The sequence below is a fragment of the Mus caroli genome, unplaced genomic scaffold, assembly GCF_900094665.2.
Source record: "Mus caroli unplaced genomic scaffold, CAROLI_EIJ_v1.1 scaffold_13049_1, whole genome shotgun sequence".
NCBI lineage: Eukaryota > Metazoa > Chordata > Mammalia > Rodentia > Muridae > Mus > Mus caroli.
In genome coordinates, this window is record NW_018390984.1 from 19223 (window position 1) to 33282 (window position 14060).

General features: G+C 38.3%; 1 pseudogene and 1 gene segment (V, D, J or C); one reads left to right on the forward strand and one right to left on the reverse strand.

Moving 5' to 3' along the window:
- The first annotated feature begins 2530 nt into the window (after positions 1–2530).
- Positions 2531–3827, forward strand: LOC110288932 (annotated as a pseudogene).
- Positions 3828–11787: 7960 nt separating this feature from the next.
- Positions 11788–12579, reverse strand: LOC110288933. The segment is given in 2 exon segments: positions 11788–12119; positions 12522–12579. Coding segments are annotated over 2 exon segments (381 nt in total).
- Positions 12580–14060: the final 1481 nt, after the last annotated feature.

Genomic DNA, 14060 nt, shown 5'->3' on the forward strand with positions numbered 1-14060 from the left:
GCCTCTCCCCCTGCCCTCTTCCTTTATCTCCTGGGCTGAGTGCTGCCTGGGGGCCCTAATTTGTTCTCTGCTCCTCCACAGTATTGTGCGAGGGATGCTGGAGGCTGAGAACCTGGTACCTGGGGCTGCCCCTTGTCCACCATCCGCCATCTCGGGTCAGTGGCCTAACACAGCCAGATGTCCACCCGGAGCTGCATGGAAAGTGTCTGGCAGTCCTCCCGCATCCCCCTGCCCAGAGCACAGGAACTCTGGCCTGACTTGGTCTTGGTCCTCCTCCCCTCTTCCCCCCCCCCCCCCCCCCCCCCCCCCCCCCCCCCCCGGGAGAACTGGAATTCTGGCAGGATACGGGTTTTCTCCCATTCCCCCTTTTCCCCTTTCTCCCCTACACCCACGGCCCCGGAGAGCCTGAGGAAAATAAGGTCCAGTAACAGGCCCAAGGTGGGATCCAGCTCAAGGAGAGGTACCAAGGCCTGACACTATTACTGAGGCTATGGAGCGCTCAAAGAAAGGGACCTATCCTGATTGCCCTCCAAAAGACCCAACAAGCAGCTGAAAGAGTCAGATGCAGATATTTGCACAATCAATGGACAGAAGCAGCTAACTCGTGTTGTTGAAATATGGAAGGCTGATAGAAGCTAAGGAAAAGGATGATCCTATAGGAGGAGCAGCAGTCTCAATTGATCTGGACCCCCTAGATCTCTCAAACACTAAACTGGCAAACAGGAAGCATACACCAGCTGATATGAGGCCCCCCAACATACAGTTGGGGACTGATGGGTCTGCATTCATTCAAAGATGATGCTCCTAACCTTCAAGAGACTGGAAGCCCCAGTGAGTATAGAGGTCAGTTGGCGTGGGGGTGGGGACATCCATGGAGACCGGTGTGGGAAGGAGTTATGGAATGTAGAACAGTTAGAGGGTGGATCAGAGGTGTAGGGGTGGATAAAATATGGAGTGTGAAAAATTAAATTATTAAAATTTAAAAAAAAGAAAACAAAAACATACTCCAACATTTCTAGAATTGTTATCAGGTGGTGATATTGTGAAAAGAATTTAACTTTAAAATGGGAGAGTTTCAGCATTATTTGCGGCTATGAAGCCCTGATTGTCAGCTGTGAATGAATCTGGGGGGGGGGGGACTTGAAAAGTAAGTTTGAAGAAAGAATTTTTTTTTATTTTTTTTTCTCTCTCACAGAATCACAAATGTTGGCCCATCATGATTCCAATGTATTGTTTCTGGGCCTATGTTGACAAAGAGCATGGTGATAGAAAGTCTATGAAGTAGAGAAGCTTTGTTAAAGAATTAAAAAATGAAAACTATATATAGTGACCATGAGATAGTAAAAGACAAGTGCTAAAAACAAAAATGAAAATCAGAAAGTATTTTTTCTTCAGAAACACTATGCGGTTACTTTTTGCTCTAGCTAGTCTTATTTTCTTCCACTTCCAAATGTTTCCTAATGGAATAATCTACTAAAGATTAAATTTTCAACTGGGCACTTGGGGAAACACTATAGATTCACATTATAACATCACTTCAGGCCCCAAATGTTCATCCTTGTCTTAAATTAAAAAATAAAAAACATTGAAGCCAATTATTACTCTGTCAATCCTTACAGCTCTTGTATTTTGTAAAAATGAAGTCAAAAGGACCATGGTTTTAGCTGTAAGATCATATAAAATATGTACAAAGAGAAGCTGGTTATTGTACTAAATATCTGTAATGGTAGATTTCATGACACTTATTGAGGAAAATATTCTGTGTAAATATAGCCTGTTCTACTTAAGACAAAAATGCTACACAGAAAATAACTCCCTTTAGTAAACTTAAAGGAAAACACATCAAGAACAACCCAATTCTACATGAAATTATATATTCAGAATGATTTGCTACAGAGTATAATTAACTCAATAAAATGTTCCAAGAGAGTGGATGTGTAGAGAATTAGTTAAAATACATGAAATTCCTTATTTACTGTAGCAAAAATTACAATACTTAAAATCCAGAACTTAATCAAATAATAGCTTGTAAATGAAAATGTGCTAACACAGCCAGCAAGGATGAAAATGATGAAGAATTGATTTTGTGTGGTTTGCTGACTTAATCTCAGCTACATAAGAGGAAATATTAATTGTTTAGACCTCAAAACACTGAGTCTAAAATAAAATTTAGCTAGTGGATATAATGATGGATTTCAACCTAAAATATAATGCATAGAAACTATGTACTCAAAGCAGGTTCTCTTTTTTTTTCTTTTTTTTATTAGATATTTTCTTTATGTACATTTCAAATGTTGTCTCCTTTCCTAGTTTCCCCTCCGAAAAATCCCCTATCCCCTCCTCTCTCCCCCTGCTCCCCAACCCACCCACTCCCATTCCTGGTCCTGGCATTCCTCTATACTGGGGCATAGAGCCTTCACAGCACCAAGGAAGGCAGGTTCTCTTACATGAACCGCCTAAGAGTCATGCTGTAAGAAGCAACACCTCCTCCTTGCCTTCACCATTCCCTGGCAGTCGCGAAGCAGCAACCATGCGTGAGTGCATCTCCATCTACTCCATCTACCTTGGCCAAGCTGCTGTCCAGATCGGCAATGCCTGCTAGGAGATCTACTGCCTGGAACATAGCATTCAGCCCCATGGCCTGATGCCAAGTGACAAGACCTTTGTGGGAGGCAATGACTCGTACACCCACAGTTATAGACGAAGTTTNCACTGGCACCTACCGCCAGCTCTTCCACCCGAGCAGCTCATCACAGGTAAGGAAGATGCTGCAAATAACTATGCCCGTGGCTACTATACCATTGGCAAGGAGATCCTTCACCTTGTCTTGGACAGGATTCGCAAGCTGGCTGACCAGTGCACGGGTCTCCAGGGCTTCTTGGTTTTCCANAGCTTTGGTGGGTGAACTGGCTCTGGGTTCACCTCCCTGCTTACGGAGCGGCTTTCTTGATTACGGAAAGAAGTCCAACCTGGATTTCTCCAATTATCCAGCCCCACCCGCCAGGTTTCCACTGCTGTGGTAGAGCCCTACAATTCGATACTCACCACCCACACACCCTGGAGCACTCTGATTGTGGCTTCATGGTAGACATTAAGCCAACTATGTCAGTCGTAGAAACCTCGACATTGAGCGCCCAACCTACACTAACCTAAACAGGTTGATAGGTCAAATTGTGTCTTCCATCACTGCTTCCATCAGATTTGATGGGGCCCTGGATGTTGAGCTGACAGAATTCCAAACCAACCTGGTACTCTACGCTCGAATTTACTTCCCTCTGGCCACTTATGACACTGTCATCTCTGCTGAGAAAGCCTACCGTGAGCAGCTTTCTGTAGCAGAAATCACCAGTGCCTGCTTTGAACCAGCCAACCAGATGTTGAAATGTGACCCTTGCCATAGTAAATACATGGCTTGCTGCCTGTTGTAGCGTGGTGATGTGGTTCCAAAATATGTCAGTGCTTCCATTGCCACCATCAAGACCATGTGTACCATCCAGTTTGTGGACTGGTACCCCACTGGCTTCAAGGTTGGCATTAATTACCAGCCTCCCACTGTGGTATCTGGTGTTCACCTCGCTAAGGTCCAGAGAGCTGTGGGCATGCTGAGCAACACCACAGCCATTGCTGAGGCCTGGGCTCACCTAGATAGCAAGTTTGATCTGATGTATGCTAAGCATGTCTTTGTGCACTGGTATGTGGGTGAGGGCATGGAAGAGGGGGAGGTCTCTGAGGCCCGTGAGGACATGGGTCCCCTCGAGAAGGATTATGAGGAGTTTGGTGTGGATTCTGTGGAAGGCAGTGGTGAGGAAGAAGGAGAGGAATGCTAAATTAAATGTCACAAGGTTCTGCTTCCACAGGGATGTTTATTCTGTTCCAACATAGAAAGTTGTGGTTTGATCAGTTAATTTGTATGTGGCAATGTGTGCTTTCATACAGGTACTGACTTACGGATAATTTTTCAGAGACCCAAGCTGTCCACTTCACTGACAGGTTTTAAATTAAATGCTCCCTGTCTTAAAAGAAAGACAGAAAGAAATTATGTATTCAAATAGAGTCTTTTATTTGGAATATAAAACAAAAAATTCAAAATCAATAAAATCACATCATTAATATTATAAACAGTTTGATCTGAACAAGATAAAATTTGCACGTGGATAATTTCCTGAATAAGGCATAAAGAAGACACAACAGATTTTTAAAAATTAAACATCATGACTTGCTATAGAAAGTCGTTTTAAATCTATATAAGCTATGGCACAATTTGAAATATAGTATTAGCCTCCTGACAGTAAGGATTCAAGAGAAGTGGATAATCGGATGTTTTTCATGGAACTACAAAGTGATAACACTAAAAAGTACTTTTGCAAATGTTTCTACCACTAAAAGAAGAATTATAATACAATTCAATGTTTTAAAAAAAACTTTGAGTACCATTACAGACAAATGAAAACTCATTTTCACACCAAAACTAGTAAACAAAAAAAAAAAAAATGCTTGATAAGAGTTCTTCCAGAAGTAGCTAGAACTCACTAAGTGCTTAAATGTTCCTCATCTAGTAACATTATGAACTGGGGTTCTTCAATATCAAGAACTACTGCTTGTAGACAAAGAAAGGCTAATTCTTCATGCACACAGCTTGGAAATACAACAGAGTAAAATACGCCAAAAGCAATTTATATATTGTGTGAAAATTTTTCTGTAGTGCTTGCTATGCGTTGGGGGAGGGGTGATAACACCAGTGAGTTTTGTGGTAGTAGTTCAGGTGAATACATGATTATGGTTCTGAAAACACAGATTATTTGCATGATCAGTATGCTTAGAGAAACTGCACATACACACACAACATCCACCGAAGCAAATAAATGCAAATGAGCTCATTAATATAAAAATTCTCAATTTCCTCACATTATAAAAGATAACAACCAAATAGAAGGTTGTGTGCAAGGTGCACAAGTTACTGCCTATACATTTTTGACAACTTGCTATGAGTGTTCAACTAATTGAATATAGAAAAATTTAAAGGTCTTTTGGAAACAGTGACTTGAGATGCACTCTCTCTCATAAAACAAGAGATATATCTCCCTCTACTGGAAGAAATTCAGGCTGACACTCTAGCACATTTTGAAGAAATCAGGAATGGGATGACTATAAAGCAGTTTGTGATTATTAGAAGAATCATACTGACTTTTATCATGAACGGGTGTTGGATTTTGTCAAATGCTTTCTCTGCAACCTAATGAGATGATCATGTAATTTTTATCTTTGAGTTTGTTTATATAGATGATTAAGTTGATGGATTTCCATATGTTGAACCATCACTGCATACCTGGGATGAAGCCTACTTGATTATGATAGATGATCATTTTGATGTGTTCTTGGAGTCCGTTTGTGAGGATTTTATTGAGTATTTTTGCTTGATATTCATGAGGGAAATTGCTCTGAAATTCTCTTTCTTTGTTGGGTGTTTGTGTGGTTCAGGTATCAGATCGTGGCTTAATAGAACAATTGGGTCGAGTATCTTCTGTTTCTATTTTGTAGAATAGTTTGAGGAGAAATGGAATTAGGTCTTCTTTGAAGGTCTGATAGAACTCTGCACTAAACACATCTGTTCCTGGGCTTTGTTTGGTTGGAAGATTATTAATGACGGCTTCTATTTCTTTAGAGGATATGAGACTGTTTAGATCATTAGTCTGATCCTGATTTAACTTTGGTATCTGGTATCTGTCTAGAAAATTGTCCATTTCATCCAGGTTTTCTAGTTTTGTTGAGTATGGGCTTTTTGATGATTTTTTTGGATTTCCTCAGATTCTGTTCTTATGTCTCCCGTTTCATTTCTGATTGTGTTAACTGGAATACTGTCCCTGTGCCCTCTAGTTAGTCTGGCTAAGGGTATATCTATCTTGTTGATTTTCTCAAAGAACCAGCTCCTGGTTTGGTTAATTCTTTGTATTAATTCTTTTGTTTCCACTTGGTTGATTTCAGCCATGAGTTTGATTATTTCCTGCTGTCTATTCCTCTTGGGTGTATTTGCTTCTTTTTTTTCTAAGGCTTTAAGGTGTTCTGTCAAACTGCTAATGTATGCTTTCTCCAGGTTTTTTTTTTTGGGGGGGGGGGTAAGCGTTGACCAGGTTTTTTTTTTTTTTTTTTTTTTTTTTTTTTTTTTTTTTTGGAGGCATTGACAGCTATGAATTTTCCTCTTAGCACTATATTGTGTCCCATAGGTTTGGATATGTTGTAGCTTCATTTTCATTAAACTCTAAAAAGTCTTTAACTTTTTTCTTTATTTCTTCCCTGACCAAATTATAGAGTGTTGGTCAGCTTCCACATGTATGGGGGCTTTCTATTGTTTTTGTTGTTATTGAACACCAGTCCATGGTGATCTGATATGACACATGGGATTATTTCAACCTTCTTATATGTCTGAGGCCTGTTTTGTGACCAATTATATGGTCAATTTTGGAGGAGGTACCATGAGGTGCTGAGAAGAAGGTATATCCTTTTGTTTTACGATAAAATGTTCTATAGATATCTGTTAAATCCATTTGGTTCAGAACTTCTTATATTTTCACTATGTCTCTGTTTAGTTTCTGTTTCCATTATCGGTTCATTGATTTGAGTGGGGTGTTGATAATTGGGTCTCCCAATATTATTCTGTGAGGTGCAATGTGTGCTGTGAACTTTAGTACAGTTTCTTTTATGAATGTGGTTGCCCATGCATTAGGAGCATAGATGTTCAGAGTTGAGAGTTCATCTAGGTAGATTCTTCCTTTGATGAGTATGAAGTGTCCTTCCTTATCTTTTTTGATAACTCATGGTTGAAAGTCAATTTTATTCCATATTAGAATGGTTTCTCCAGCTCATTTTTGGGACCATTTGTTTGGAGAATTGATTTCCAGCCTTTTACTCTGAGGTAGTGTCTGTCTTTGTCACTGAAGTGTGTTTCTTATATGCAGTAAAAATGTTGAGTCCTGTTTATGTACCCAGTCTGTTAGTCTATGCTTTTTGTATTGAGGAATTGACTCCATTGATATTAATAGATATTAGGGAAAATGAATGTTGTTTAGTGTTATTTTTGTTACTAGAGTTGGAATTATGTTTGTGTGGCTATCTTCTTTTAGGTTTATTAAAACATGATTACTTGCTTTACCTAGGGTGTAGTTTCCCTCCTTGTTTTGGAGTTTTCCATTTGTTATCCTTTGAAAAGCTGAGTTTGTGGAAAGATGCTGTGTAAATATATTACTGTCATGAAATATCTTGTTTTTTAATTGAGAGTTTTGCTGGGTACAGTAGCCTAGGCTGGCATTTGTGTTCTCTTAGGATCTTGACAACGTCTGCCCAGGGCCTTCTGGCTTTCATCATCTCTGGCGAGAAGTGTGCTGTTATTCTGATAGGTCTGCCTTTATATGTTACTTATTTTTTTCTCTTACTGCGTTGAATAGTCTTCCTTTGTTTTGCACATTTGTTTTGACTATTATGTTACAGGAAGAACTTCTTCTCTGCTCCAGTCCATTTGGAGTTCTGTAGGCTTCCTGTATGTTCATGGGCATCTCTATTTTTAGGTTTGAATGTATTTTTCTATAATTTTGTTGAAGATATTTACTGGCCCTTTAAGTTGGGAATCTACTGTCTTCTATATCTATTGTCCTTAGGTTTTGTCTTCTCATTGTGTCCTGGATTTCCTGGATGATTTGTGTAAGGAGCTTTTTGTATTTAGCATTTTCATTGACTGTTGTGCCAATGTTTCTATGGTATCTTCTGCACATGAGATTATTTCTTCTATCTCTTGTATTCTGTTGGGGGTGCTTGCATCTATGACTCTTGAGGTTTTCTATCTCCAGGGTTGTCTCCCATTGTGATTTCTTTATTGTTTTTATTTCCATTTTTAGATTTTGGATGTTTTTTTTTCACTTCCTTCACCTATTTGATTGTGCTTTTCTGTAATTCTTAACGAGATTTTTGTCATTCCTCTTTAAGGGCTTCTAGCTATTTACCTGGGTTCTCCTATAATTCTTTAACGGAGTTATTTATATCCTTCTTAAAGTCCTCTATCATCATCACAAGGAATGATTTTAAGTCTGAATCTTGCTTTTCTGGTGTATTGTTTTATCCATGGCTTGCTGTGGCTGGAGAACTGGGTTCTGGTGATGCAAAGTAGCCTTGGTTTCAGTTGTTTAGGTTCTTGCCCTTCACTCTTGACATATGGTCATCTGTGTTGTTAGTTGGTCTTGCTGTCTCTGACTGAAGCTTATCCCTCCTGTGGACCTGTGATCCTGTGACATTAGGTGTGTCAACACTACTGGTAGACCAGCTCTCTCCTGAGAAGCATTTGGGTGCAGAAGGCTGTGGGACAGCCTTAGCTCCAGGGTACAGATGGAAACCTCAAGGATCACTTCCCCAGCTGCTCTGCTATTCCTGTACCCTATGAGCTACTTCTGGGTCCCTCTTTGTACAGTTATTGGAGCAAGAGTCACTCATTTCTGGTCTTAGGAGTGACAGCACTCTTGGGAGAACAGCTCTCTCCTGCTGAGACTTGTGTTAGAAGGACGGTGGAACAATGTTTTTCAGTGTTTGTCCCTCATGTTCATTGTGTTTTCGAGGACCTGTTTGTCATTCAATTAAGAAAGCATTAACTGAACATCTGAATGTTTGACACTTATTAACTATTAATAATGAACACAAACACACGTTTCACCAGAAATTTTTAAGTGTGGAGGATAACTACTTTTTAAAGTCAATGATATTGAAGAGAGAAAGAGGGCTGTATGGATAGGATATAGGGAGGGCTGGATAATAAAGATAGAAAGAGGGATACATTGAGAAGGAAAGGAAGGACAGAGGCAGAGAACTTCTTTTCAATAAATAACAGGGCAGTTTTATTTAAAGAAATAACTTACTAAAGGAAAATGACTAGACTTGCATTGCTGCAATGAATATAAGTANCTGTGGCTCTCTGCAACAAAAGGCATGAACATGGAAGGAAGACCAATTGGGAAGATGAGGTCATCAGGAGTAGGAAGAGGTTAGAAATAGTAAAATTGTATACACATATGTAATTGTTAAAAAAGAGACAGACAGTGTGATTGAGAAAGAGAAAAATAGACAATAGACAGGTAGGTAAATAGATGATAGATAGATAGATGATAGATAGATAGATAGATAGATAGATAGATAGATAGATAGATAGATGTTAGAGAGAAGGTAGATGAATAATGGATAGACAGATATTAGACAGATTAATACACAGACAGAGAGATTTGTTGATTCATGATACATTCACAAAGACATCCAGAACAATAACTGATGAGGAGTGCCTGCAATGCTTGCCCTTACACAAGAGTTAGAGTGAGGAATAAATACTGTTCAGTTGGAGTATATAGAAAACCCCACTGGAGTGAAATGAAACATCAGGAAGATACTAAGGTAGTTAAATCGCATGGCATTGCAAGAAGAATATGAAGTGCTCTGAGACTGTACATAGATTTACTGAATGAGAACAACTTGCACACAAAAGCAACTGCTGTACATGTCAGAGTATAGAAGTAAGTTCCTATCATTCCTATAGATATCCCAGAAGTCTTGTTGCTGGTGAATTTTTCCTCACAGGCACTGAGGGGAGCTGTTGCACAGTTATCACTCATTCACTTTTTCATAAAGGACATCAGTCTATATTGTGTTCTCATTCATCAAAGCATCATGTCTATCTGTAATTCCATAGGCCCTCTAGAACACAGAGGAATGTGGATCGTCCACAGATTGAGAAAGAGTAGAGAAACCTGCTAAGGCTGTGGACACTCTGATGCCCTGCCCCAAACCTTCCTTTGAATTCAGGTAACACACAAACTGAGAAGAACCACACATCAGTAGATAGGCTAACCCTAGAATACAAAGGATCGACCACTGCTACACTTGCAGGATTTGTTGTTGATGATTACAGTTGAAGGATTACACTGCTGTACCTGTACTTACTACAATAGCATACACACTGAAAACTAAGTACAGCCTTCAGTTGCCAGGCTACTTCCTTCGCATATTTCCATGGGAATATCTTTCAGTATGAAAACCATCAATAAAACTTGTACAACCAACAAATATGTGGCACAGCTATTTCCTAGGCAAACAGTGTTTTGACAAGATGCCAGCAAAGCTGGGATGCCCTTTACTACCAATTTGAGTTTCTGCATGTTAAACTCTTCTGAGCTATTAACATAATTATTCAACAATGTGTTCTCTGAAAAAAAATTATCTCTGTATTCCCCTAAGAAAATACTAAATGTACTACTCCTGCTCTCAAGGACGTAACCTTACTTGATCTTACTTGGGAGACTTCTCTGTGCCTTGAAGATTGTTATCAGCTCGTAAGGAAGTTCAAGAAACAAAATAATTAGAATAGTTTCAACACAGGAGAGGCTGTCAAGGTTCAGCAGGAGAGGACAAATAACAACAGATCATAGACAGAGCTTTTTTTCTTTTAGAATATATGTAGAATTTCTTAGAGTTATAAGCTACAAGATAAAAGACCATACATACTAAGCCCCTAGTAAGAACTCACCAACAAAAGCTAGAATGACTAAGGCAATATGATACCATGTATAGATGAGTCAAGAATGATATAAAAGAATGCAAGAATAATAAAGTATAAGGATTTCTCATTCTCAGATAAGATTGGTTTACACCCGGTTGTTGTAATGTTAATTAATGTAGAAACAAAAAATTGCTTTATTAACTAAATTCTTATAAGATTACAAAAACCAACTTCAACAATACCTAAACCTGAACTCTTAGGCTTGACTTAGGCAAATCTGCACATAATGTGATTGACCATTAAAAGACAATAATATACTGATTAAAGAAGGGTAAATTGCTTGCACTGGCTCAGATTCTATCTATAATCTATCTAAGCATCTTGATAGATTGCTTGCTTGCTTGCTTCCTTCTTTCCTTCCTTCCTTCCTTAAATTAAATGATTTCTAGAATATTAAGAAAAAAATTTTCATCCCACATTTAACCTGGAACCCTGGGCACACTAGAAAAGTATGGTCAGGGTAAAATAATATGATCCATACCTCTTGAAACCATGAATGTTTTTGAATCTGCATAAATAAAGGAAATTTCGGATTGTTAGCCAGTTAGAGTTGTAAAGCACACCAGTCTTGGAGTCTTACCCATTCCTGTTCTCACCTGTTCCTTAAATCCACTTTGGAACCCATTCGTGGAGCCACCAATTATGACAGAATTATCAAGGTCAAAATAAAGACTTAAGAAATACTGAAAAGGAAGTAAAATTAAATCTCTACATGATATACTAAAATTCTGGTTACAGTATCACTTAAAAAAATAAAATCTACACAATAATTTTGAAAGGCATTTAAAATAATGCTCCCAAGTCTACTTAGAAAGATTAAAAAAAAACACATGGCTACAAATCTAAGAATTTAAAAATCTGAAAGTGAATTTAACAAACATATTTCATTTAAAAAACAAATATGAAACTCAAATAATTAATGAAAAAATAGTTAAAATCATCAAAAATCAGCTAGATTAGTAAAAGGAAATAATCCTGATGCAGAGGTGACACAATGGCTATTACAAGAAGGACCAGAAATTCATGTCACTTGAGATCTAGTCAAAACACTCATTCAGCCAGATGAGTCTAGCCTGAGCTCACAGCTGCAAACAATTACACATGTTCCCCAGCCCCTCCCTCTCACACAGACACAGGATGCTCTGCTCCTCTCCAGTCAACCAGCACATTGCCAGCTGGGCTGCCCCAGGCAAGGAAGTTTTTGTTCAGGTCTGAATCACTGTGGGAGGAGCATGTGTACGTTGAAGGCAGTAATAAACTCCCAAATCCTCAGCCTCCACTCTGCTGATTCTCAGTGTAAAATCTGTCCCTGATCCACTGCCACTGAACCTGTCAGGGATGCCAGGGTCCAGTTTGGACACCTGATACATTAGGCGCTTTGGAGACTGGCCAGGCCTCTGTTGTAACCAATACAAATATGTCTTTCCATCACTATGTAAGAGGCTCTGACTTGACTTGCAAGAGATAGAGGCTGGTTGTCCAATGGTAAGCGACAAAGACAGTGGAGTCTGGGTCATCACAACATCACCGTTGGTTTCTGAAATTATAATACAATAGTGTAAATTTATGTGCAAAGCTCCTGAGCAACCTTTGTGAAATCTACTTGAAAATCTACTTGAAATCTTACTTGAAAATGCTATTCCTTTCAAGTAAGATCCTAGCAGTTTTTCAGATTTAAAAATATTATATATCAAATGCTTTGTCATAAAACAAGTGTTGAAGGTTCTAAAAATCAGAGTCTATACCACTCTATCCAATCTATGTCAGAATATTGATCTTGGTACAGCTACTGTTCCATCTGGAATATGTCATTAGGATGTAACAAAACCTCACATCCTGGAAAATATGACCTGCCCCACCACAAATAAACAGCACACATAGGCATCCAGAGATCACCCTCNATCCCCATTCTCATCCCTCACATTCCAAAACTCCTTACCCTGAATCCAGAGCACTAGCAGAAACAGGAACTGGGCAGGACTCATCATTTTGAGGAAATGAACATAGGAGAGTGATCAGTGGAGGCAAGAGGACACTTAAGGTTTTATCTCAGGCCAACAGGGCAAAGACCTCCCTAGGGAACAATATGCAAATATTCTGGTCTGTATAACAGTATACAAAGTAGGGACAGTTATGTGGGCTTCTTGAATGTGAAAAATAACTCAAAAAGTGAAAATAATAAAACAGAATATGATTGCTGAAGAGAGAATAAGCAGGATGTTAACGCTCTGTTAATGCAGTTCAAATCCATTATCAATATGAAACAACAACTTAGTTGTTCTGTGTAGTTTGAAATTTACTTATATTTTGTCTATCTACATAAGACTAAATTTCAGAGAAAGATGGAAATGTAATTGAAACACAGAGCAGGTTATTGTCAGGGATAACATGAGCTCTGAGACTTTGTGCTCACAATCTCTAGTGCATTACAAGAGCTGAAGCAAATCATTCAACTATATTTTCACCTTATTGACTGTACTCTGACTCTGTATTTAAAAAATATACTTTTAATTAAAATCAAGGGAACACACTTAAGGGATTAATGTGATTCAGAAAAGTGTATACTATAAGCATTATTATACTTATACATTCATAAAAATACACATACCTAATTATTAACAAATTTTTGGATCAATTTTTCTTATTCTTACATATCAAACAAACTGAATTCTGGTAGTTCAGACTTATATTTTTTTTACTTATATATATTTTCACTTCTCAAATTTCATTTGAATGAAATCACACAGTACATGTTCTTCAGTGAATTAACTTAACTTTCACACTGTAACTGCTTCTCAAAAGGTTCATTCATGTTCTGTGAATAAACAAATATATATTGTGAATAAACAATATATATATGTAAATATTGCTAGATTGCTGGATCATCTGGTAATGATAACATTTATTCTTGCATATGGACATGTTCTTTCTTTTTTTTTCCTTGAGTAGTCACCAATAAAGGGACAATGAATGTTTTTATTGTATTACACATAAAATTCTATCTCTATCTATCTATCATCTATCTATCTATCTATCTATCTATCTATCTATCTGTGCTTGCTTGTTTACCCTGGTTTATTCGATGGCTGATGTGAATTCATACACTATTCTGGGATGTTTATGCTATGATAACCCAGTCTCCATGGTCCTCACTGAAGTGTCATGGATATCTATCTGTTCCAGAATATGTAAAGGAAGATAGGGAATGACTCCACTCCTGCTGATGAACATACATCTTTGTTTGTTTGTTTGTTTGTTGTTTTTGTTTTTCTTTTCTTTTATTAGAAATTTTCTTTATGTACATTTCAAATGTTATCCCCTTTCCCGGTTCTTCCTCTCAAAAAAAAAAAAAAAAAAACCCTGTCCCATCCTCCCTTACCCTGCTTCTTTGAAGGTGCTCCCCCACACACCCAACCACTCCCAACTCCTCATTGTAGCATACCCCTACACTAGGGCATTGAGCCTATACAGAACCAAG